We start from the raw sequence: 27,583 nt of genomic DNA on the forward strand, positions 1-27,583 counted from the left end.
ATTCAGGAAGAAAACCGCTACGAAGAATGGTGTGCAGGTTTTTGTCTGAACACAAGTATTCATTTTCCTGGGACAAACACCTGAAAATACAATTGCTGGGATGTATAATAACTGCATGCTTAGTGTTGTAAGAAACTGCCAGAGGCTTCCAGAGGCTGTAACTTCCTTCATAGAGTATACATATCCACCAACAGTGGAGTGAGTCCATTTCTCTGGCATCCCTGCCAGCATTTGGTGTTGACGCTACTTTTTTTTTTTAATGATAGGGAGAGGTGCGTCCTGATAGCTCCTTTGGTTTCAATGACGAGCATCTTCCATGGGCTAACCTTTATCTTCCCGAGGAGCCCAGCCTTGCTTGACATCCTCATTGGGCGGGAAACAGTCCCCCCTGGCTCCAGTTTGGTCGTCTTCCCAACCATTCTCCAAAGTTGGATCAGGTGACCTCCCACAGAACCTGCGAACCTCCAACACCTCCCCCACCTTCCCTTGTCATGGCCTGCTGAAAATCTGTCTTCTCCAAGCAGGTGGGGCAGCTTTGCTCCGCCCCGTACCCCAGCTGACCTGTATCAGAGGTAGAAAGACCTAAGTGATAAAATGGCATGGAGGCACAGAAAAAAAGAAAGGATGGATTAAGAGACCAAGCAAGACAGTGATGCGGGCCCCATCCATCCACTGCGCCGGCCCCTGCTAGCCTTAACCCCGGGAGCCTGGAGTCTTGGCCAGACGCATGCGCTCCTCTCACCCCGCCCCGCTCCAGCCCCGCCCCCCCCGCCCCTCCGGGCCGCCTCCCCGGCCCAGAAGCCAATTAGGGAGGGAGGGCGGGGTCCTGGTCGGCGCGGTGCTACTTGGGTAGTGTCCCTAGTTACTGTTGCTAAGGCTGCGGGGCGCCGAGTCGGGAAAGTTTGGGGCGCCGGGGCCGGAGCGAGGTCAAGGGTCAGTGCAGAGCCGGGGAGGAGATGGTGAAGCAGACGATCCAGATTTTCGCCAGGGTGAAGCCCACCGTCCGGAAGTACCAGCAAGGGGTACGGGCTGGAGCCCCGAGGTCGCGCTGCGGCGGGGCCTCGGGCCGGGGTGGGGGAGGAAGGGCGGGCGGGGCTGCCCGCGAGGGCCCGGGTCAGGTGAGAGGCACCTGGTTCTGCGCTGGATCCCGCCCCGGCGCACGGACGGACGCAGATGCCTGTCTCCGCACTGGGTGGAAGTGCACGCGTGTCTGAGCAGATGCAGGTAGAGCCACGCAAAGCGCACACCTGTGGCTCGTTCGCTACAAAGGGCCCCGAGTCATGTGTGCGGCAACAACAGTGACGTGCTGCGGCTGAAGCCGGGACCTTGATGGAAGTACATCGCAGAAATAGTAGGCGAGCCTTCGCCGAGCTCCAGGGCCTAACGCATGGCTCCTGCTCTACTTTGCTTGTTTCTTAGATGAGGCAGAACTTGGCTTACTGGGTCTGGAAGGGAACGGAGTTATTCTTAACGCTTCTTGAGAAATGGTCTCGTGGCAGCTCCTTGATCTTCATTATCTCTGATTCTTACAAGAGCCCTGCAAGGTTGGAGCCATTTATTTTATAGATACCGACAAACCGAAAACGCAAAAAAAAAACAAAAAACAAACAAACCAAAAAACCCCGAACTCATGGCCATGGAGTCGATGGCCACCCCCGGTGACCGTATCCTACACCACAGGGCAGAACCGTCCCTGCGTTTCTGAGACTGCCTCCTCTTTCTCCCACTGACCAGATGGGGGTTTTTAATGGTTGACCATACATACAGCGAGTAGGCCAAATGCATAACCAGTACACCACGAGGCTAATAACGTGACCAAGCCACCCACGTGGTGGGTGGCGGAACTGCCATTTGAATGAGGTCTTTTGATGGCAAGGGGGAAAGAGGGCATGTGGTCGCTAGGAGTCCTCATTGACTCAATGGCAGGGAGTTTGGTCTGGTTTGGGTTTTGGATTGCAAAGCTGTTTGCAGTTCTTCCCAACCCTTCCAACGTGAGGATTTAGGCAAGGCAGCTTAGGTTCAATCAAACGGCAGTACTGCTCGGGTTCTAGTTCCTGTAAGCATGGTTTATTCCCAACAAGACGTGCATACGCCTGCCTCAGCCGAGTGCTCTAGAACACTTGGCTTAGGCTTATTAGACTCCTAGCGATGCTATAAGACAACCTAGAACTGCCCTTGTGGGTTTCTGAGATGGTCATCCTTTATGAGTAGCAAGCCTCAGCTCTCTCGAGAAGCAGCTGGTAGCTTCAAACTGCGACCTTGGGATTCGCTGCCTAACACACAGCTCACCACACCACCTGGGGCTCTGGGAGTCAGACTTGATTTGGTGCCAGTGAGTCATCGCTTTTGTTTTTGCAGTCTTATTAAAAATCCCATCAGAGAGTGGCCTCAGAGGGGCCAGTTCACAGAAAGGTCAGGTTGGAAGGGTCTGGTGATGGTCTTGGGACTCTAAGTGGCTAATCTTGGTCAATTTTCTGGAGGAATGTAGTACAGTCATGAAGCAGTTTTAAGGGAGTGGAGAACTGCATCGGGGGGAATAAAGCCAGGGGAGTTTTGATGAAGAATTCTTTTTTACCATCATGACAGTGCATGTCCTAGAATGCCCTTGGAAAACCTTACGTTATCTACCCGACAGATCTGACCCTGCCTCTCCAGACCTCCCTTTGTCCCCCAACCTCAGAGTCCCTTGCGGATGCCAAAAAGGCCATTCTGATGTGGTGTTCACACCAGAGTACAGGATTTTTCCAGAAAGGTTGAGAGAGATGGAGACTGTATACAGAAGTGTATCAACCTGAATGGAGGATATGCTGAGAAACAATAGCTTCACACTTAGATGTTTTTTAATATAATGAAGGTTTCTGTGATTTTGGGGTGTGTGTGCTATAACCTCGTTGTGGAGAAAGGGGTATCATGGATGGTATCAGGTAGCTCTTGACTTGGGTGTGTGTAGAGAGTACCAGAGAGATGCTTGCTGGTGTTTTGTGGATGATGCTAGGACATTTGACTGTGTAGGTCATAAAATGGGGGTGGGGTGAGGGTGGATTGTTATTCCATTTCAAAGAAGTGGAATTTCAGAACATTTCACTGTGCTGGTGCACAACCTGTGAACAGACCGAGAGGGAATCATTCATGTGGCACAAGAGAACATCGCCTGGTTTCAAATCAGGAAAGCAATACTGCAGGGTTGTATCTTCTCACCGTGCATCTTCAACCTGTAAAGGAGCAAATACTCGGAGAAGCTGGACTATAAAAGAAACTGCAACCATTTAGATGTCAATCAGGAAGAGCTGTAAGATGCCCTTTGGGCAATTTAAACAATGATGATGCCTCTCTTTTCATTTTTTTACAGCGCTTTTTACATTTAACAGCATGTTCACAATCGCGATTTTGTTTGCTCTGATTGTCTTCTAAGAACGAATGAGCCTATCTCAAGTAATGCATATTTTATGACTACAGGTAGATAACCAGTAAGTGGCACTCAGCAAGTTTTCAGGAAATAAGGGGGAGCTCCTTAATGTTCCAAAGAATAGGCTCTGTAGAGTGATGGAGGGCATCGTGCCTACTGCTGGGGTGGATTTGCCTGCCACTGTCTTCTGTGGTACGGGGTGTTTTACTGAATGGTACCTCTCCCTGCTGCGTGCCTCACGATTCACACATCCCTTCCACTCGCCTGTTGAGCAGGGAAGCATCTTGCTCATTTTGCTTTGTTTTCATGCACTTCCCTCTAGAATATGAGTTTGAATTGCTTCCCTCTAGAATATAAGTTTGAAATGCTCCTTGAGGAAACCTAGTCACAAAACCTTGAACCCGAAGCCATTAACTACCCACACGTTCATTTTATGGGACGACATGTTTCTACATAGTCTTCACACTTTTAAATGAGAGGTTTCCATACAAATCTGCCTCGGAAAATGATTGAGCCTTCTGGAGCATCCTCCACTTGCTTAGGATGATGACTCCCTGCCTCCAACACACACACACACACACACACACACACACACACACACACACCCTTAAAAATCAAGCATCGAAATGGGTCTTCAACAGGAAGTATTGCCTGCTAGGAAGAATTTTATTTCCCGGTGAAAGACAAGAAGTCTTTTTTAAAAACCTCTAAATATAAGGAGTAACATTTTTATGGAGCATTACAAAATACTTCCCTTTCCATGACATCATCCGATCCTTACAGCAGTCTGAGGATTGTGCGCATGCGCTAGGAATTTGATTTCGGGAAGCAGTGGCTGGTGGCACGGCTGGCGGCTTGAGCTCTTCATCTTTTCACATGACCTCTTCACAGGGTTGCCTCTTGTTTTTTCTGGCCAATGACTAAGGGAATAAGAAAGCCAAGAAGAGACGGGGAGACTATGACAGTTGTTAGGATGCGGGTTAAGCTGATCTCCGCATAGAGAGAGGTGAAATGGTTTACCCCAGGTCACTTGCCAATTAGTGTCTGAGCTGGGACCAGAACCCAGAAAAAAGGCATCAAAGACATGTGCGCCTTTTGAAACTACAAGCCTTTTATCAACTCTCTGAATATGTCTTCTGGAAGCTGGGGGTTCTTTGAACATAACTTGAATCAGAGCATTCTTGTGAGCTCTCTGGGAAGGCTCAGATCCAGCCCTTTTTATCTCTGTGGCTAACACTTCAGGAACGTTCTGAAACCGTTGTTGGATGCAGAAAAATGCTAATTTCTGGTACATACTCCCATGCAATACTTAGGACCCATGTTACTGTCGTGAGGGTTGTCCGTGTATCAGCAACAGCAGAGAGCCTCAGACGCTCCAATTGGAATATTAGATCGTTTAAAAATGATCTGAGCTTTGATGGACCGTTTATCTAGGCTTTTTAAAAATTATTGTTCATTTCCATATAGCTGCTTGAGTCCACTCACAGATCCCAGGAGAATGTTGTCCAAGCAAGGCAACTTAAGACTTTTAAATGAATAACTTCTTTTTTTTTGAATAACTTTTTAAAAGTGCCATTTGACTTGATATATATCATAGGTCAAGTCATATTTTTACCGTTTGCCTTTTGTTTATAGATCTATTCCATTGATGAAGATGAAAAATCAATACCGAGCTTGGAAATTATCGTACCACGTGATTTGGCAGATGGGTTTGTGAATAACAAACGAGAAAGCTACAGATTTAGGTAAGTGGAAATCTCGCCTTTGCTAGTGTTTTATTATTGAGCCAACTCTGGTACACGGTCCACTGTGAAGTCAGGAAGGTGTCTGGGTGGGAGACCAGGTCAAGTGTTAGGGTCGCAGTTCCAACCCACCAGCCACTCTACGGGAGAAAGAGAAGGCCATGCTAGGGAGCAGGTCTGCACCACCCTGTGGGGTTGTTGTGAGCAAGGATGGCTCAGTGGCCATGGGTGAGTGGAGCTCTTACTGCCTTCTATATGGTGAATGAAGTATGGCTGTCAATCTCACTTAGTCGATAGAACGCAAATGGCCTTTTCCCAGCTGGGCCGAAGGTTGAAAAGATGGTGTATGTGTGTATCCAAGACCATATTTCAGGATCTCAGCTTTTCTTTGTCACCTCTGTTGATCTAGTTCTAGGTCATTGTGTTAGTCTGGGTAGACTAGAGAGACAAATTCATAGACCCACTCATATGTATATGAGAAAGAGGTTGATAGACGAGAGCAATTGAATATTGAGAAAGTGTCCCAGCCGAGTCCAGATCAAGTCCATAAATCCAATTTTAGCCCATATGTCCTATATCAATCTTCGGACTCACGAAATACTTGCAATGATGCCAAATGCAGGAAGATCACAGGCCAGTCAGTTGGAAGTCTCATGGATCCAGTGGCGTTGCAAGCATCTCAGCACTGGCAGGGGAGTCTACGTGGCTTTCCCGGCTCCAGAGGTCTGGTTGCACCAGAGTAGGTCCAGGTGGCTTCTCCAGCTCCCAAGGTGTAGTGCCACGTTCTTGTCAGTAGAGAGTCTCCAAGGGAGTGAGCAGAGAGAGAAGAAATATCTTCCACCTCACAGGAGGAAATATCCGGAGTTCCCAGAATTCCCAGGGGAAGGCCATGCCCACACAGAGGCCTCATTGACTATGACCTGATTGACAGCCTCGACCCCACCCCTACACTCTCAATCCTCAAATTAATACCAGATCATGTAACTACCACAGTCATCCTTTTCCTACCTGGCCAACTGTGGTTTAGCACCCTAGGGGGCTCAGCACACAGCTAAACTTAATGAAGATAGGAATTTCACCCAAGGAGTTTCTCTATAGTGCAAATGAGACAGGGAGCGCATGTTTGCTTACGCACATGCTTCCGTACTTACATACATGCTGTATCTGTGCAGCCCACCCCTGTGTGGCCCCTACACACATACATGCAGATCCTAAACTTGAAATGTGGCTGCTTTGAATTACCATGTGTTAGGAGTATAACTGGTGGCTTCACCCTTTGTCACTTTTATTTAATAAAGGTTTCTTGATTTTGCCGGCTCTCCTTTTTAACTTTTCCATCCCCCCCCCACCTCCATTCCCTTTTTCATATCACATCCCTTTTAATCATAGGTGCACACAGGAGTGGCTAGCACTTGAAGGCATGATAAAGAGAGTCCCCATCGGATCTCTGTGACCCCAACATGTTTTGCTATATCCTGTAAGGAGTAGCCCAAAATTAATACATAGTGCACTTTTTTTTTGAAGGCGACATTTGCCCACGGATGTAAGCATGGTATGTACTTTAGTTACTGTGACTTCAGGGAAACTGACTTAGGCCAGACTTTATAAAGCAACTCTGTGCTGAAACATTTTATCCAACATGAGGCTCCATTGGATTAAGGAACAACTGACCCCATTGCTATCTTTTGGCTTCGTGCCAAAGCAGTGTTTAAATTATGTAGACACAAACAGAATGTATCTAAACATATGCCTGGTGGGGGGGGGGGGACAAAACGGAAACAGAAACCACCATTTGCTTACTTTCATGTCTCCGTATTATTCTGAGTCAGAAATATTGGCTTTCCCATTTAAAATAAAGAAATGAGTAATAGTATAGTTTGGAGATAAATATTTAAGCATCTCAAGGGATGTTCTCCCCTGCAGCATATCGTTTAATCAATAACTATGGAAAATGTTTGGAGCGGCGGGCTGTGTTATGGCGCTCACCGTTGTGGTGGGCCGAGAGAGCCCAGCATGACAAACGCCCGGGAGAAGAATAAGGCAGGGACCGGAGGCTCACCAGGGGCCCCAAAGGGGAGAGATGGCATGACCACAAAGGTGCCTTGGAAGCCCAGACCGGAGGAGGCGGAGAAGCAGCCACTGGGTTCTCAGCGGCATGAGGATTTCAGGCAGAGGGGACAGTGTGTGAGCAGCGGGATCTGTGGGCTGGCAAGGGGGAGAGGAGAGGAGAGTGAAAGTGGTAGCAGGGTCGGGGACAGGGCAGCTCCTATCGACCTGTACCTATCATTGCAAGGTTGTAGGCTGTTCCCCACGTGTGGCAGGGAGGCCATGGGCTTCTGCAGGCTGCCGTGTGGAGATAAGTACCAACAGATAAGGCCTGGGGTAGGGGTGGGGTGGGGCAGTTGGGCTCTTTCTTTCAGTAACCCCGGCCAGAAAGGATGGCAGCTTGCAGTAGGGTGTTAGCAGTGGGCACCCTGAGACACGGTCGGACTGTGAAGGTCGGAGTTGATGGGGGCACTGATGAGCGGTATCGAGTGCAATAGAAGGAGAGGGCCCAAGAATGGAACACGTGGAAGGGTGGAATTTTCCGTTGCTGGGGTGAGGAAGGGGGCCTGGCAGTGTGGTGGCTAGGCATCGGGCTGCGAGTGGCATGGTCAGCAATTGGAAGTCACTAACAGCTCGGAGGGAGAAAGACTGGACCATCCACTCCTGCACGGGAACCCACAGGGTGTTGCTGTGGGGCAGCACTGACTCAATGGCAGTGAGTTTGGTTTTTCGGGGAGGTGAGGAAAAGGGGGCCCAGTGGCTCTGTGAGTTAAACATCTGACTACGCATCTCAAGGTCTGTAGTTCCAGCCCACAAGCTATGCCACGAGAGCAAAAGGAATCTGTCTGTTTCCTGGAAGACTTGCAGTCTCAGAACCTGTAAGCCTCAGCTGAATCTGTCCTTAAGCATCAGACCCAACCCAATGGCAGCGAGTTCGGGTCTGGGATGAGGAAGACTGCAGGGAGAACAGGTTTGGTGAGGGAGGCGATCAGAGCACCTTCCGTCTGAAGTGGATTTTAGACAAAGATGCTAGCTAACCACTCACTGATACACGCAAGGACCTCCTGGGAATCAAGAAATCGAAGTTACGCCGCCAAACATGTTATTGATTAGCTTCAGCAACATCAGGAAACGACTTTGTCCGTGTCGGCCTCCACTTCTTCCTCGGCAAAAGATTAGGCGGAATTTTATTAAAATCCTGTCTAACGCTAACATTTTATTTTTCGCCTCAGTGGTTTTCGGAAGATTGCTGATCATAATGCCCTTTCAGATTACTGTGTGACTACATTGCAGAAAATGAAATATTTTTTGATGATGATATTTGATGTTTAATATGCATCGTGTGATTTATTGTAAACATTGGTGCGAAGAAAAAAATCTCCATTTCTAAACTGTGTAAGGGGAAAAGCCAATAAATGGAGCCCATCTCTGGGGCTCCTTGTTCTATTGCCTGTTATTCTAAATAGGGGAGGATGTCATTTTTCCTCAACGAATTCAATATGCTTTATTGGTATTGTATTAAAATTACATTCTCCCCAAATTTAAACCTTGTTAGAAGTGCCTGCTACCTGGTCGGGGCTCAATACAAGTTTGTGGAATGAATAGATCTATTAGCAATTGAAAGTGCTCCAATTAATTTTGGAGAAAGTACCTTTCGGCACAGGTTTTGTGCCTGATGCAATGATCTTGTTGAAAACTCCATCATCTCTTTGGCTCATACCCAACCCAGCACACTGCTGGCCTGGTTAGAACAGAGTAGAGCTCCTTCTAAGTCTTTGCAAATCTTTCTGGAAGCAGACTGTCACGTCTTTCTCTCCAGGCTGAACTCAAAAACCATTGGCCTTTCCGTTAGCACTGCCCCTTCTAACCATGCCTCCGTCTTTGGTGCACATGGTCGTATAGAGAACCCATTGAAAGAATGAGTAATTATAAGGAAGAACACTGACTGATGCACTCAGTTATCCCCCAAAGCACTGCCAACAGTTGTGTTTGGACGTTGTCGTCGGGGCTCTGGGGACCAAGTGGGCAGCTAGAAGCCCTGCTATCTCAGGCCCCAGGCTGTAATACACCCACAGGGTTCTGAGGAGTGTTCTGGGTGCAAGGTACACTCCGTAAACTTTGTGGTCTAAAATATTATCTTGCGTGCTAACTGCCATAGAATCCAGGCTACCTTTGAATCTCTCTTTCTTTTTTTTTTTTTGTCATTTTTTTCTCTTTTCTTCTTTTACATTTTATTAGGGACTCAAACAACTCTTACCACAATCCATACATATACATACATCAATTGTATAAAGCACATCCATACATTCCCTGCCCCAATCATTTGAATCTCTCTTTCTATGACTTTCATGCGTTTGTTTTTCTGAAAGGGGTGCAGGCGAGGAGGGATCGACTCCCGGGATCTTTTGAAGTTCATGTTGGCTAACGACGGCTTCATTCCATTTAAAATTTCCAGTTTAGTCCAAGACATCCTTCTGGAAGCCTCAATAGTGAAGGCCGTCCGAGAGGTCACGATTTTCACTGTTGTAATTGAACACGTGCGCTCAGATGGGCAGTCACCGATACCTCAAAGGTTCCTAAATTCGTCCGAAAGTTACTCTCAGGGCAAGGAAGGGTTTGTTTGAAAGGTTTTGCTTTAAAGTTTCCTCCTCCAGTTTCTCTCATTTGGAGAGTTTTAACATTTGCTGCAAAGGTGGAAGAATAGCCCAGGCCATCAACACTCCCAAGCCCTTTGTGAGAGATGTGGCGATTGTTAATACTTTGCCCATTTGATGTTCTGTCTGTTGTTTTTCTCTCTCTCTCCCTTTTCCTCTGTTCTTCCTCCTCCTTCCCCCTCTCCCTTCCATCATGAAGTTTCCACGTAGGCCTGACTAGCTAGTAGCAACTTAAACCATAAAACCAGACCCCACACGTATTGCCATTGAGTCAATTCTAACTCATGGAGACCTTCTAGGAAAGCGTAGACCTGCCCGAGTGGGCCTCCGAGGCCGCAACTCTGCACAGGAGCAAATAGCCTTCTCTTGCGCCTGCGAAGCCTCTGTTGGGTTTGAACTGCTGACCTCGAGGCTAGCAACCCAACGCGTACCCCAGTGTGTTCTCCACCAGGGCTCCTCCCTGGTAGCAGTACCACACTGAAGAATAAATAGGGTGTCCGAGGATGCTTCTAAACATCCACGGGACCTTTTCATCCTCTTTTTAGTCCGCTTGTTTCGTGAGCTTTTGTACACACCCTTGGATGTCTCCACCACAGGTCTTCCCCTGTGCTGTGATCATGTGATCACGTAAGCTTTGGGAATGGCCTGATGCGAATGGCCCAAGCCTCTCGTCGAGCTGATCCAGACTTGTCTGTGCAGCGCTTCTCTCTTCATTTACCTGGTGGCTTTTGTTAACAAAACGAAACAGACTATCCTCAGGAAGAAGTGGCCAATGGATAGCAGGACTCAGTGTCTAATCATTGGAGAATACGTTTCCATTCTCCGTTTTAAAATGAAGTTCGATAAGCTTGCTTCTCTCCATTGCTCTGCTCGTACAGGTCAGACATCAGGCCTTTGGCAGCTTATATCCTGGTCTTGGGTTTCCATTCCAGGCAGTTATCTAGATTTGAATCCAATGCCAATTGTACACACTGTCCCTCCTGAGAGCTAAAAAGGAAAACACAACCACACACACTCGGTTATTTGGTTCAAAGCGGCTGCAGTTTTTCAGAGGCATTTATTGTGCAGATGGTGTGAAAGCATTACTGTTTTTCCAAGCATTTGTGTCCAGGAGGACAACAGCACAGTGTGATTGGGCCGACAGGGGAAACATTGTGTTCAGTTAGGTAAGCCCAGTGATGTAAAGTCGAGGCACTTTACCAAGCAGATAAACAAGATTGATGAATTCAGTTGTGTTTTGAAGACTTGGCTTTGAAAGCTCCATCATTTTAACATTTGCAGATTTCAAAGGATTTTTGATCAGGATGCAAAGCAAGACACCATTTTCGAAAGCATCGCCAAACCCGTGGCTGAAAGGTAGGATTTCCCCATATTTGCCTCCAGTGGGCTCATGATTTTTCATCTTCTCGTCAATCTTCAAAGAATTGTGGTGACGTGCATCAGTGTCTTCATCCTATTCACAGGCCTGCAATGGTGACCCCTTCTGTACAGAGAGCCCTGTCTCAGACCTGTGCTCATCTCGTAGAGACCCTGTAGGACAGGGTAGCCCTGCTCGTGTGGGTTTCCAAGACTAGCAATCTCTCCTGGAGCAGAAAGCCTCATACTTCTCCCACAGAGCTGCGACTCTGACTGATGACTCAATGGTAGTGTTTTTATTTTTTTATACATTTTTTTCCATGCTTGTGTGATTTAGATTCTGAGCCTCAACACAGACTAGCAAAGTTGACAGAATAGCGATTAGTGTTCCCATTGTAAACGCTGTGGGACTAGGGCCTCAGAGATGATGTGACATTGTTCAGGGTGGTAGGGCGATTGATGGCAGAGTCTCAGATGGGTTTCTGTTAAGGCCAGTGATCTGTCCTCTGCACAGGGTTTCAAACATGACTGGACGGTAAAGGAGGAGGTAAACCCCAGGGGGGCTTAATACTGGTTGGCCCAGGGCGCCTCTACCTCAGTGTAATAACTAATTGGCCCTTACCTCCCTAGGTCCCTTTTGTTTCTGTATAGCCAGATAGCTCCAGGCTGCTGACTATTAGAACCATACTCATCTGAGAATAAAGAATAAGCCAGTGCCAATTTACTAATCAGAGGAGGCTTCCAAACCTCCGTGGGAAAGTGGGAATTAAAAAAAAAAAAAAACAGAACACAACCATGACATTTTTCCATGGGCTTTTTGAATCCCCCTTGGAAATAATAAGGGGCCATGGTGCCACTGTTGGGTAAAGTCTGGAATTCAAACCCATGACCCGCTCTGAGGGAGAAAGATGAGCCCTCTGCTTCTGTAAAGATGTCCAGCCTCAGAAGCTGCCTGGGCTGTGGGTTCACATATCACGGCAACTTCCCCTCCGGAGCAGACGGTGATGCCATCTGGTAATCCACTCTTCTCTTGTCAAGAATCAGTGGGAAATGGCCAGTAATAATAAATGGTTCTAGAACCATTGGGGTGGTTTTAGTGCCTTAAAAACCTTCAGGAATACCCGTCCTTATGAGGAAAGGATGTCCATGTATTGTATATTTGGTACATGCGTACAGCAGTGCACACCCAGATGGATGTACACGTGTATCCAATTTTTGATCTGTTCATCAGTGTGTCCTTCCCGTGGACATGGCTGAAAGCACACATGCCCCGACCTCCTGTTTAATGAAACCTACCTCAAAACAAGCCATTCTTGCTTAACCATATTTCCACGGGCTCAAACACAGTCAAGGACGCACACACCTATGCTGTTTCAGGGATGCTCACAAACCAAGATGCCCACAAACGTAAAGAATCCGGGTCTCTTTGACTAGGTGCCAGGCGTTTGTGAAATCCCCTTCCTTTTCATAATCATTTGAGTTTTGTCTTTTTTCAGATAGCTGGTTGCATCTGTTTTATTTTGAAACTTTCTAAAGTTCTTCAGGTACAGAACCGTCTTTTGTGTTCTTGGTGTAACTGGTTTTTCGTCCGTTCCTGCCCACGCCTCCCACCTTGCCTCCACTTCCCCTTCCAGCCACCGCCCTTTTGTTTTTGTATAGCCTTTTGTCTGCTTTTCCTTATGGGAAGTGTCACTGGAAATAATGTGGCATTAGTGATTCACTGGGATACCAACCACAAGGTCAGGAGTTTGAAACCACTAGCTGCTCTGTGAGAGAAAAATGAGCCTTTCTACTCCCGAAGCAGTGACGACAGTGACTCCTGGCCCAGTTTTTCTCTTGAGCTCCGCACCTGAGGCACACCCCACTGAGGTTGCTGTAGCTTCCATGTGCCAAATCCAATACTGGTAACTTCTCAGTCCTTATGCTCTTTGATATGCCTGCTGATCTAGCACAGCTGACAACTCCATCCTCCTTGAAATACTTTCTTCACTTGGCTTCTGAGATGCCACCCTGTCTTGGTCCCCACCATGTCACTAGAAACTCCATCTCTGTTAATTTACTCGGCTTAAATTGTATATATCAGTCATTGACTCTTTAGTCCCTTTGCCTGGAATCCTCTTCCCTCCGAAATCTGCCAGATCAATTCCTCGTGGAACCTGAGCCTTTTGCTTACTTGGCACCTTCCCAAGAAGATTCCCTAGATTTACTACTCTGTTGAAAAGTTCATTGCCATCAGACTTCCCTGTTTTCCTTTAGGATTCAGTGCCATACACTATAGAGTAATTCCTTTGATCTGTCTTCCCCTTCTGCTGCAGCAAAGGCTGCAGGACGTCAGGGGATTCTTAGTCAAAGACACCCAACTCCATGGTGACAAGTGCAGTGTCCCTCTTATTCCAGAGTACTTAGGTGAGGACTCATGGGAGCAGAGCACAGACCAGACCAGATGGGGCATTTGCTGCTTCAATGGGACAGGGAGGAGTAGAAGAGCACACATCCGCATCAGAGCCTCAGAGTCTGTAGGCTCCCAGCCAGAGGATTAGCTTACCTTCAGTCCATCCCAGTGTATGGCTTGGGAGGAGAACACCTAAATTCCTCTCTCTTGGGATTAAATACTAATCAGATACCCATGTCTACGTGCCAAATAGCATGTAGAGAGAATAGGTGCAGGTGACCAGTGAAAGAGAGTAAAAGAAGGTAAAGAACAAAACCAAGCCCCCCCCCCAAAAAAAACCGTGCCTGGTGGAGCTGATTCTGACTCATAGAGACCCAGTAGGACAGAGGAGAACTGCCCCATTGGGTGTCCAAGGCTGTACGTTTTTTCAGAAGAAACGGCTCTGTCTTTCCTCCACAGAGCAGCTGGAGGGGTTGAACTACTGATACTTAGTGGGCAAGAGCTTAACCATTGACTCCTTAATAAAAGTGGAAGGCTTTCTCAAGCACTGGATATAATTTATTACTTCTGTTCAGAGTTGCCTAGATTTTCTGGCAGCAGTGGACAATCTTTCCTGAGATAGAGTTCTGGTTTCTTCCGAGGACAGCCATCTTCCCCTCAAGCACATACTTTACATCCGTTTGCTACTAGGAAGCTGGCAAAGGGGCAGTTGGATGAACAGTGGCACAGTGGTCTGTGTGTTAGGCTGCTAGCCACAAGGTCTTCAGTTTGAAACCACCAGCTGCTCCATGGGAGCAAGGTGAAGCTCTCTGCTCCTTAAAGATTTACAGTCTTGGAAGTCCTCAAGAGCAGTTCTACTCTGGCCGATAGGGTCACTTTGAGAAGGAATCGAGTCAATAGCACTTAATTTGTTTTATTTTCATTTGTTTGTTTTGTTTTTCAGTGAATTCGGGGACAAGATTACAGAAATTAAAGACGAGCATTTTTTTTTATCCCAGCAGCCCAAGTTGAGCACAGGGGAACATATCTCCTATAAAAAAGACATATACGTCCCAGTCTTTTAAAATGTTTTCCTTTCTGAGACCTTTCCCCCATCTTTCCAGTAAATAGCCCTGTTACAATCTTAAGAGTGCTAGGAAATAGAATACGCCCGAGTTTTGCCTTTTTTGGTCAACTAGCGATCCTGTTATCTGTAACTGCTAACTTTCAATGGTTTGGATTTCAGAGGATTGCCTGAATAGCATGGAGCTACTGTGCCTATTTTATTTCCTTTATTCTACGTATCATAGTTTCTGTAATATTTTCTTGATTGATTTCGGCAGTTTTTATTCTTTTCTTTTGCTGTGTGTGTGGCTATCCTGTGTCCCCTTACAAGTTGTATGTTCTACTCCAGCCCTCCCAGCGCTTCTGCGTTGAGCTTGCGTTCCGACACCTATATTTATTTATGTGTTTTCAAGACTTAGTAACAGCAGTCAGCAGGCAGGTGCTACATCGTACTTGACGAAAGGGAGAAGGATTTGCATCACTTGCTGAGGAAAATCTAGGATTGCAGCCCTCAGTCTGGACTGCAACTCAAGGTAGAGAAAACAGAACAACACCCCACGACTGGACCAATGGCCAACACCATGGGAAGTGGGGACATGATGGATGCTGTCGAGGATTTAATCTTACTTGGATCCACGATCAGTGCTCAGTCAGGGCGTCAAATGACATACTGCATCAGGCAAGTCGGTGCATAACACCTCTGTACAGATGTCCGCTGATGGAAGCCACAGGATTTTCACTGGCCCATATGCCCGTGAGAGTTGGATAATGCATAAGGAAGACAACAGAAAAATGGATCCACTTGCAGTAGAGTGTTGTTGAAGAATACTGAACATGGAGTCCCAGAGAGAAGAACTGCCAGATGTGTCTTCACACCGAGGCTGAAACCCTGGTCTCATTTACTTTAGTCAGAGTGTCAGCAAAGGTCAGTCCCCGTAGGAGGATATCACGCTTGATAAAGTAGAGGGTCAATGCGCGAATGGAAGACCCTCAGTGAGATAGAGTCACCCAAGCTACAGCAGAGGCTCAACCTTAACCATGGGGAAGATAGCGCAGCATGTGGACAGAAAAATAAAAACAAAAACACACCCACTGCCATTGAGTTGATTCTGACTCATGGAGATCTTACATGGTGTTTCTGAGACGGTCACTCTTTATGGGAGTAGGCAGCCTCATCGTTCTCTTACGGAGTGACTGATAGGTTTGAACCTTTGACCTTGTGGGTAGCAGCTCAAAACCTAAACCACAATGCTACCAGGGCACCTTGTGTATGTAATACAGAGACAGAAATGGACTCTGCTGATTCACGGCCAGGTTACTGTTGTTAGATGCTACTGAGTCAGTTCCAAAGGACAGTGAACCCATGTATGACAGAAAGAAAGACGGCCTGGGCCGGCACCATTCCCACAATTGTTATGTTTGTGCCCATGGTTGTAGCCATGATGCCAATCCACCTTGCCAAGGGTCTTCATTTATTTTCATTGACCTTTACTTTACCAACTGTGATGGCTTTGTCCAGGGACCGGTCTCTCCTGATAACAAGTTCAAAGTATGTGAGGCCAAATCTTGCCACCCTTGCTTCTAACGAGCTGCTCTTCCAGTGAGTGCAGACTTGCTGTTCCAATACAGTCCTATCAGTGCTGGGGCTTAAGTGTGGGATTCCTAGCTACAAAGTCGATGGCCTTAGGAGCCTTCCACGAACCAAGTGCTTATGAATTTAAACCACACAACACACAGCTTTTTCAAACGCAAAAGACCAAAAAAAAAGGGCTCAAATATTAGCCACAAAACAGCTTGACCAGAAGATTGTTTATAAACATGTGTCTGTGCTTAGCTCCACTTCCTGCTACACTGAAGTTCTTAATAGCTTTACATGTATCTGCTATGTGATATGACTATTATTCTTAATTTAACTTTTGAGTGTAATACCTTAAAAAACTACTTAACAACTTCGTAGTTAAAAACAGGAGACCTAACATAACAGCTAAAATCAAGTAAGTTGACACAAGACGAGACCTGGAGCTGGATTCAGAGGGAGCTATAGAACTAGAGATATCATTGCTGATGTCGGCTAGATCCTGGTTGGGAGCTGAGAATACCAGGAAGATGTTCGCTTGTGTTTCATTGACTCTGTAAAGACATTCGACTGGGCGGGTCAAAGGAAAGTATGGATAACCTTGAGGGGAATGGGAATTCCGGAATACTTCATTGTGCTGCTGCAGAACCTGTACATGAACAGACGGAACAAGGGAATACTGCCCGGCTTAAAATCAGACAAGAGGTGTGTTAGAGTTGTATCCTTCTCCCATGCTTCCTAGCATACATCTGTGTGCTAAGAAAATAACGTGGGAAGCTGGAAAGTATGAAGCAGAATGCAGCATGCGGGTTGGAGGAAGACTTGTTTAGAACCTGTGATGTGTAGGTAACGCAGCCTTGCCTGCCGAAAGCAAGGATTTGAAGTACTTGCTGATGAAGATCAAGGACATCAGCCCTCACTATGGACAATTCAATGTCAAGAAAAAAACAAATCCTCACAACTGGGCTAATAAACACCATCATGCTAAATGAGGTTGTCGAGGATTCCAGCTTGCTTTGATCCAGAATCAATGTTCAGGGAATCACCAGTCGAGCAATCAAACATTGTAATGCCTTAAGCAAGCCTATTGCGAATGACCTGTTTAACGTAGCAGAGCAAAGTTGTCATTTTGAGGATAAGGTGTGCCTAATCTAAGCCATGATATTTTTAATTGCCTCATTAGCAAGTGAACGTTGAACAATGGATAAGGATGAATGTTGGCGAAAGAATATTGAAGACACTGTGGGCGAAGAAGGATGGCCAGCCTACATACGCCTTAGAAGCAAGGATGGCAAGACTGTCTTGTCTGCTTCGGTTATATTCTTAGGAGAGCCTGGTCAAGGAGGGGCAGGGAAGAGCAAGCTCCTGGAAGAGATGGATTGACGCCGTGACTGAAGCATACCAGTTGTAAGGATGGCCATGGACTGGGCAGTGTTTGGGATTGGATCCCTTCGAGTCAGAGCCAACTCCATGTTGCTTAACAACCTACAGGATGGCCTTGAGGCGTTCCAGCAAGATCCTCAAGAGAGAGGGAATTATAGGAAAGATCTTCAAAAAGTTAGTGGAAAACCTCCATGAGCTTTAATTCCATTTTCCCAGGAACTCGTACAGTCATTACAGTTACCCCACTTATTTATTTGGAGAGAACACCAGCAGTCTAGTTAACAAGCAGAGATCGTAGATGCAGGTTGTTGTTTCCAGGGCCATGGTTGAAGACATTCCTGAGTGGCAGAGAGAGTTAAGTGCTGGATGTTACTAACTGTAAGGGCTGGCACTTTGAACCCAACCAGAGGAGCTTCAGACTGAGGCTTGGCACTCTGGATCGCAAAGGCCATGACCTTGAAACCCCATGGGACAGTTCTACTCTGCACACATGGGGCTGGATGAGTCTGAATCCGCTGGTTTGGTTTGGGTTTGGTCCATCACTGGGTGAGAGATGCTCTCTTTTTCCAGCCTGACCAGAGCACAAATCAAATAAGCTCCCGCAGGAAGGAAAACACCTGAGATGTTTTCAGTTAGAAGCCATCATCATGAACATGAACAGGGAATCCAGAGCAGATAGTGACAAGGGCACAGGATCCTTCGACTCCAGTATATCCACATGTCCCCATTTGCAGCCTGAAAACGTCTGGGCTTCTCCTCCTGAGCATGCATCTCAATAGCAAAAGAGTTCAAAAAAACAAACAAAAACGAAAAAACAATCCCAGCGAGACACAATACCCAGTGTTATTTGTAGACATCTCTGTGTGAGACTGGGTTACAAAATACAGTGATTCTGGGACCGAGAAGAGAAATCCTCTGCTTTTTGGATTATTTTCCTCCCAGCATTCTAAAATTCACCTTCTCAGTGGTATCATTTTGCCCATAAAGGATAGTAGGCCATTCCTCCCATTTGTCAATAACTTCACACGTGTTTACAAGTTTTTATGGTATTTCCCAACCATCCCATGCGTGTTCCCAGCCCAGGGCCTTTGGACTTGTTCCTTCTGCCTGCTACGCTCTCCTCTCCAATCTGTTTCTGCCGGAGCCCTCTGGCCCCTCCGGTCCCTGCTCAAATATCTTCTCAGGGAGACTTTTCTTGGTCCCCTACGAGAAGCAACCTTCCCTCACCCCACCCTCACCCCTCACCATATTCTCACGTTCTTCACGGCATCGCCATCAGTTAGCACACGATCTGTACAGGCTCGCCCCACTCAACCACACTTCCCAGACACGGCATCGGTTGCACATGGGAGGTCCATGGCCACCCTGCCTCCAGTACATCTGTTGGCCCCATTTTCCACAACAGCAGGTTCTTCCTTTGTGTCTCTGTCACATTTTGTTAATCCTCACAATATATCATTTTTTTTCTCATAAGGCTATAACACACTTACTAGGCTACCCACCCCAAACCCAAACCCACAGCCAGCAAGTTGATGCCAACTCACCTCGGCCCTCTGGGGCAAAGTAGAACTGCTCTGGTTTTCAAGACTGTCCGTCTTCACGGAACCAGCCTGCCTCATCGTCCTCTTGTTCATAGACTACAGTGCGGAGGGAACACAGCTTGTATAGGCAGTTGGAAACACCCCACACACCCCCAAAAATATTCACGCGACTGGCTTTATTGCGATCATCAGTTTATCATGGAAGTCTGGAGTGAACCCGCAATGTCTCCGAGGAATGCTTTTACTTGGGGTTTACCTGCTAAGTGGTTTATTCTCTACCTCTGCCCACGAGGATGTACATTTTGGGAAGGCCAGGGCTCTTTACCTTGGCTCACAGCTGTCTCCTCGACCCTTAGAATAGTGCCAGGTGGATACACATAGTCAAATCTTGATGGCTGTTTGTTCTGTGAAAGAATGGGCAGGTGGGGATTGTCTCCTAGGGCCTGTCATTGTTCTTTCTGGTTAAAGGTATTTATGGACTTTATTATGAAAGGAGTTTGAACTTTTGTTCCCTTCTGAAGAATGTTTTTTTTTGGGGGGTGGTGGGGGAACAGAGGCCTTTTCTAATGAATCTAAACAAACTTTTGGATTCTTGTCTTTAGAGGAAGCCAGTGGCCGTCACAGTGGGTGTCCCCGGGCCAGTAGCTTCAACACCTGATGTATGCTCTCATTTGGAATTCACTGACAGAGTGTCACCTGGCCTTTGTCTTGAAAAGATGCATGTTCAGAGATATGTGAGATACTCTGAAGAGCTGTCAACATTCTAAATTGGTTTGTGTTTGTTTTTCATTAACACCCTAGCCTCTCATTGGCAGCCAAGTAGATACAACTCAGAGGGGCTCTGTGGGACAGACTTGGGGGGCTCTGTGGGACAGACTTGGGGGGCTCTGTGGGCTCCTGAGACTGTCACTCATCCTGGGAGTAGAAAGCCTCTTCTTTCTCCCACAGAGTGGCTGGGAGTCTCCAGCTGCTGACACTTGGGCTGGCAGCCAAATGCTTGACACGTTATGCCACCGAGAGTTAGTGATTTCTGCATCCAGGTAAGGCACCCCATCCTAAAACTGCGGATGGTTTTGTGGACGTGCATCACAAAGAGCTGCCCAGGGCCTGGGATTGAAGGGGTTCTGAGCTCAGATCATGCCTTGTTGTTGCCCCCTTGAAATTCTTAATCAGTTCTGCACAAAGGATTCTGCCTTTTCATTCGCACCGGGCACTGCGAACGATGTGGTCCTTCCTGCCCAAACCACACAGATAGAAACACAGATAGGGTTTATGTTTTCAAGGCATTAAACCATTTGCTCTCAAGAAACAATTCTGGAAGACTGTACACCACAGTGATTGGGTTTGTTGCCACACTTTGGGTTCACATTGGTGCAATACAGCAGCACACATCCCACTTTTAGGCAGACCATCGGGATTAAAGTTGGGATTTGTGTTAGCAACACTCACAAATTACTTAGTCTTTCTGCGTCTGTTGTTGTTTTCCTCCTTTACCTGCCAGTGTAGAATGTGATCCTGTAACCCTACCCCAGTGTATTGCCATGGTTTTCAAATGAACCACACGTGCAAAACACGAAGAGCCGCATGAGCTCATAGTACATGCTCCATACATGTCTGCCATCATCCCTTTTTGCCTTCCTACCATTTTTATAGAAAAGTCGTTTTCATTTTTCTAATAACTAATTTTATTGGGGGTCTTATATATATTACAATAATATATACATCCGTTATATCCAGTGGACATGTACAAATGTTGCTGTCAACAGTTTCAGAACATTATTTTTCTTCCTGAACCCTTTGCTATTAGCTCCTCTCTATTTCTTTCCCCCACCCTGCCACCCTTCGAACCCTTAATATAGTTTATATTGTTATTATTTACACATATCTTACACTGCCCTTCCTATCCCTACATCTACTATCCTGATGTCCATCCCCCCGAGGGGGGTCATTCCGCCATCATTGCCATCTGGTCCCTCTTCCCCCCCTTAGGAGTTTTCATTCTAATTTGAGATTTTACCTCGTTCTAATTTTGTTGCTTATGATTCCACCCTCCCTACCCCCAACTCCTTTTATATTTACTTCCTCCTGAGGTACACATCAACGATTCCATCACAAGTTCATATTTCAGGACACAGCCACAGATGATGCCAAGACAGTTTCATTGGTCGCATTCTCTGTACTACGCCCCAAAGGATGATAGGCAGCAAAAGCAAAGACAATGCAGAGCTGCTTGGGCATTCCTTCTGACTCAAATGTGTAGTGCTTGATTTACAATGGACACATTTTAAAAAAGATTATATTAAAGTAAATATAGTTATTTAACATTATAATTGACTAGGGCAAAAAAGGCACACAGCCATGCATGCAATCTGTTGTTTCTAAATTGTTGGGATGGGGGGAGGCAGGGAACATGCAGCAGTAAAATTATCTACTGCATCACCGCTTGCAGACCTGAGCATCTCCCTCCCTCCAAAGACTTTTTACTTGGTCCATATCCATTTTAGCAGAATTTCAGTCAGTCATCCTCTTCAAACTAGGGAGTTACTTTATGTTGGGCACGTGCTTTTGTTCAGAAGTTTTAGTGTGCCTTCGAATAACGTGGGCAGATTTACTCATCAGTCCTTGACAACAGTAATAGGGCTATATTTCACTTTGTAGGGTCCAATAACAGGATATTATTTCATTTACCATCTCAACTGTACTTGCACACTGAGCTTGTAGGCGTGCGGATATTCTTCTCATCTTGCATGAGAACTTCGTATGGAATCCCTCAGGGCTACACAGTGACGATTAGTCCGCGGAGCCGGGCTTAGAACCACATCTCCCCTTTCACAGTTCTTTGCTCTTTAGATGGCTCGATCACAGGTGATAGCTGGGTGATATTTCAGTTTCACTAAGTCATCCTTGATCATCTCACCAGTGACTTTCATGCCATGAAATCAGCGGGCATTTTTCAGCCCTCGTCCCATTTCAGCACCGTTTGCCCAGGTTGACGCATCCCTCCTGGCCATTAGAAATAGGAACGCGGTCACTTCTTGATGAGTGGAGGCAGAGCTGGGAGGTGAGAGTCACTTTTCCTTTTGCTTCTTTACACCTTTCCCCTGTGCTGCGGACACGCGTGTGCTCTGTGTGGTCCTTTAGCCACTTAAGATCTGCGCCTTCTCCCACCCTTTCTCAGCTTTTCATGTGTTCCAAGTGACATGGCTTCCTGTGTCCATCAAACATCCACATTCAGAGTAGCTGTAATTTAATTGGATTAGCTGAGATCAACTGAGCTTCATCCCTCAGTGCTACCTGTGTATTCAGCAATGTAAGTAAGCCTTACCTTGGAGCAATTCGTGTTATAAAAACAACGATGCTTATTTACCAAAATTAGACCAAGACTTACGGAAATTCAGGCACGAAGGTGCACGGGAAGGAATGCTTTTAAGCTGTGTGAGAAGACATTCTGGGTGAGGGCCCAACTGTGCTGTTGTCTTATCTGCTTTCCTCACACTTTAAAGAGAAAATTGTCCAGCCTAGTTTCCAAGGGGCGGGGGGGGGGGCAGGCAGGAAACTGTGCTGTGGGCCTGTGATAGTGTCCCTGCAGCCATTGATAATGGGGTCAGAGGAAGGAATCTGAGCGAAGGACAGCGATGTGAAGGCTGCCCATGGCTTGGGGATGGATCTGGGGCTAAAAGCATTGCCCAAATAGAAGTCAACTGAGGCCACCAGAGGCTTGCTCTTGACAGTGTAACCTGGGCCCAGCAGGCCTACAGCAGTAAGAGTAGGAGCTGACAGGTAGGCGAATTGAAGGCCAGGACACAGTGGACTACAAGGAGATGACCTTGGTGAGTCTGCAAAGGCTGGGGCCCAGACAGAGGAAAGAAAACAGGAGAGGAATCGGAGGCAACCTAGAGGCCCCGCACCCACCTGCTGCCACGGTCTTACAATTGTCTTCTATCCCCTCATGTTTTGTTCACTGCATCAAATTAGTCAATGTTACAGACTGTACGTATATGTACTCTACTTTGCTTACACCGAATGCTTGCTCAAGTAAAGAGAAAACAATAGAAATGTTATGTGTCCAAAAAGGGACAGTTGAGTTCCTCGAATTTAATGCTTGAATTAAAGGGAAATGCAAAATTGATCATTTTTAATGCTGACTTCAAATTAAGCATACCACATCACTTTTCATTTCAAAACCTTTCAAATGGCTCCCCGTCTAATTTTGAGCAAAGACTCAGCTCCTTTTTGATGCCCTGGAAGCAGGAATGGCTTTATGGGCAAGCAATCTGAACAGGCTCTGCAATAAGAAGGCTCCCATACTTCGTTTAATACTCTGCAGTTGCCATGTTGAAATCTTGGATGATTTTAACTTTGAACTTGTGTTTTATAAATCAAGACCACTGGCACAGCAGACTTACGCCTGAACCCGTGGAACGTGTACATGTGGGTGTGTTCTTGCAGTAGTTTGCTCACATACTGACTCAATCAGGCAATCCAGGCAGGCCTGAGTATATACATGCTGTGGGACAGTCCAGGCACCAAGGCAGATCTAGACCCCAACGGGCACCTGCGACTGCAGCACCATGGGCAAAGGCTTGGAAAGGAGTTCCCCTGGGGACAGCTCCAGATCCCTGTGTTGCCTGGAAATAAACCTCTGTCGTGGGCACTTGGACAAGAATTGCTAATACTCAGGGGAAAGCTCTATTAGTAAACTACTACAGATGGAAGTAATACATAGGAGTGTTGCAGTAAAACACATTTGGGACGACTACTATTTGGATTAGTTTTCTAGGCTTGTGTCATATACAAGGTCGCTTATAAGAACAGACATACCCCAGGCTTGGAAAGGGAAAGGTGGGTAAATGACTTAAAAATCCACAAGGGAAGTTCTACCCTCTTTTACAGGATCGCTCTGAGTTGAATCTACTGGATGGCAGTAAACTTGAGTACATTCATGTTAGACTAGGATGCCCATTACTACATTGTAACAAAAGGTCAACTTACTTAGTAACATCTCTAAGGTCCTATTAGCAAACAAGGTCACATTCACAGGTACCAAGAGTTAGAACTTCCACGTAGATTTTTTTGAGAACCCAATTCAATCCATGAAAATATTTCTCAAAGAACGTTGAATTTCTAGTTTTGAAAACAGCTGTCACATTGCAAAACTATCTGTAAGCTTAGGAATAGAAATTAAATATAAAAAATCATTATATTCAATTGGGAGAAAAATGATATTTATATATTAAGCTTCAGATGCGCCAATGACTATTGATTAGGAAACCAATTAAAAATAATTATTGTCCTTGAGTCATAGATACAGTGATTGGATGGATAGACATTTTAAACTGTGCATAAATCATCCTCCCACTGTCACTTCTTGTACAACATCCACAAGTTACAGAAGTGTCAGCAGAAGCATTACAATTCACTGTATATATTTACATGTAAAATTAAGTTCAGACTTACATGAAATTGACTTGTATAAAAGAGTTGGATTTTCTTAGAAAAACTGTAAGGCTCATCAGTTGACACCTGTTAAAATTTCCTTTTGGAAATAGCTCATCAGAAGTCCATCTCAGTCTCACCACAACCTGTGAAATGCTCAGCACCAGCATCAGTTGCATCAACAGAAAAGAGTTTATAATTGGAAATTACCAGAAAATATTTGTGATCATAAACTTAACTGTGGACATCTGATTTTGCTTTCAAATATGTTGATTGAAAGCAAAGTGGCTAAAAACAATGTAAGTTTTGGTGATCTGGCAAATTAATTTGCATAAAATCATGTGGTTAAAACTACCATAGCCAAGTATTACTATTCATCAAATTATATAAAATTAGGTCACTGACATATTAATTTTTTTTGCAATTTTTAAGTTTATGTCATTACTCACATCTCCCAGTAGCATAAGAAATAAAATATACTACAGAAAAACACTGTATGTTTTAGTATCCTTAACGGTGCTATTTCGTACTTTTTGAACAGGATTGCCCTGCGTTTTTGTTGTGCAAAAGGATAATCTTGACAGAATATCTTGAAGGACAAAAGATGAATATGGGGACTTAATACAAAAAAAGTTTTAAGAAAATTGAAAACCACATTGTGAGAAAAGGGCCAGAGATGTTGTGCTGATGAACTTTCCCCAACTCAACAATGCAAGTGCTATTTCTGTGATGATAGCAAATGTTGTCCTACAAGAAGTCTGTTGGGAGCCTTGTCCCACCCATCCTGCTACAACCCCGATCTTTCCCCTTCGGGCTGCTTTTTACTCCCCCAACGCAAAGAACATTGAGAAGGACTATGATTTTCAGGAAACAGAAAGAGATTTACACAAATGGAAAAAATTCATAATGCTCTTGGATAGGAGGATTAAATATAGTGAAAATGTCAGTATTACCAAAAGCACCTTATAAATGCAATGTGATTCTGATCGAAATACAAGCACAATTCTTTTTTTTTTTAATGGGACAACTAATCATCAACATTAGAAACACAGGGTAAACGAAACGCTATTTATAAACAAAAACAAAATAGGAGGCCTGATAGTCACAAATTTTTAAATCTCCTATACAGACATTGTAATCAAAACAGTGTGGTATCAGCACAACAATAGACATGAAGAGCAATGGATTAGATTTTAGAACCCAGAAATTCAACCAGTACCTACAGAGCTCGGTCTTTGATAAAGAACTAAAACACATTAAGCAGGGGTTGGGGGGGGGGGAGAATCACCACAATAAATGCTGTTGTAGAAATTAAGCGTCTACATGCAAAGAATAAAACAGGACCCATACCTCAAACCAAATGAATTCAAGGTGGATTAAGGACCTAACTGTAAACCCTACACTCATAAAGTCCACCAGTGAAGAAATAGGGATGAACTTAAGAGCCCTAATATAAGGGATAAATACAGAATATAATAAAAAATAGTAAAAAGAGAATACACAGATTGAGAAAAACATTCAACCACGATACGTAAGATAATAGGCTAATTCAAAAATCTATAGAAAACCACATCTTTAAAAACAAAAAACAAATAACCCAATCAAAACAATGGACACCAGACCTGCAATTTTCTACCGATGATTTCCAGGCAGCCAACAATCATATGAATATATGCACTTGGTGGCAGTAAAAGAAATACAAATGAAAACAGCAATGAGATACTGCACACTTGCAAAATTAGTAAAACAAAAACACAATGGTAAGTGCTGGAGAGGACGCAGCGGGAACGGACTGGTCACACATTGCAGGTGAGATTGTAGAATGATGAACCATCATGGTGACCAATATGGCGCTTCCTCAAACAAAGACAAAGACACATGTCTTATGATCTGTAACGTCTCGACTTGTTATTTATATCCTAAGGAAATAAAGAACAAAGTGCCAACAACATATGCATACCTATGTTTACTGTAGTAGTTTTTATAATAGCAAAAAAATGGGGGCAATCAAAACTTGGACTATAGAGCAATGAGTAAACAAACTCTGGTACCTTCACACAGTGGAATATTATACATCCTTAAAAAAGAATGGGGATCTGCCATACAGCTCGAGACATGGATACAATCACAGCTCATGAGGCTCAGCAAAGTTCGCCAAACTCATGAAGATGCTTTATGACATCATTATCATAAAGGAAAAAAGAGAAAAATCGTTTTTAAACATAAAGAGAAGACTAGAGCTGCATCAGGCAAGGGTTGGAGCAGAGGGGGAGTAAGAAGGGAAGTAGGTGGGAAAACGAACCACAGACGTGGGTTAATGGGGTACTGTCATTGCTTTTATGAGAGGAACTGTCTGCAGCTACATAGAATATGGGTTTTGGGGGGATGTGATACACAAATAAAAGGGAATCTATATCTGCGTACAAACAAAAAGTTAATTTTTTGTTTAAAAGAGGGAGAAGGGTCACAGCCTTAAGAACTCCAGGTTTCTTACTCATCAGACCTAAGCATTGGTCTGAGTGGCTATACAAGGAAAGAAGTAAAGCTGAGGCAGACTTGCATTCTGTGGTGACATACATGTTAGTTTCTAACAAACACATAAAAAGAAAAGCAGTCTGGTGCGAATCCCTCAAGGCTGCCCCACCCTGTCCTTTTGGACAACGTTGAACTGAAGGACACTACATTCTCCAGGGGATTCGGAGACGGAAACACCCTCTTCAGAAGTGTGTAGCCTTAAATGGAGGAGATGCCAGGAAACAAGAACTTCGCATTTTTATATATTTTTGTTTAATCAGGGTTTCTCTGACTGCACCTGTTTCTTCTGACTTACCTCATATGGCTTGTTTATGCGCCGTGGCTGTTTGTAAGGCGTCCTGGTGGCACAAACAGCTCCTCACTTCCTCTAGCCGCTGCTGTGGGTGAGAGACGTTGGGACCTGCTTCCTGATGGAAAGCCCTGCGGGACACTGCTGTCACTTGAGGTCACCAGGAGCTGAAAACAACCTGGA

The 27,583-nt window shown here is 45.4% G+C and overlaps 1 protein-coding gene across 1 annotated transcript in view; it reads left to right on the plus strand.

Annotated features, from left to right (window-relative positions):
• The first annotated feature begins 888 nt into the window (after positions 1-888).
• The window catches only part of LOC142452954 (kinesin-like protein KIF6), a 233,191-nt gene continuing 206,496 nt past the window's right edge, over positions 889-27,583 (plus strand). Inside the window, exons 1-3 of the mRNA XM_075554110.1 lie at positions 889-1,022; positions 5,042-5,151; positions 11,130-11,204. Of these exons, the coding sequence (XP_075410225.1) occupies positions 957-1,022; positions 5,042-5,151; positions 11,130-11,204 (251 nt within the window). The 5' untranslated portion in view covers positions 889-956. The remainder of the gene's footprint in view (positions 1,023-5,041; positions 5,152-11,129; positions 11,205-27,583) is intronic.

This window comes from Tenrec ecaudatus, chromosome 7 (genome assembly GCF_050624435.1).
Source record: "Tenrec ecaudatus isolate mTenEca1 chromosome 7, mTenEca1.hap1, whole genome shotgun sequence".
Taxonomy (NCBI): domain Eukaryota; kingdom Metazoa; phylum Chordata; class Mammalia; order Afrosoricida; family Tenrecidae; genus Tenrec; species Tenrec ecaudatus.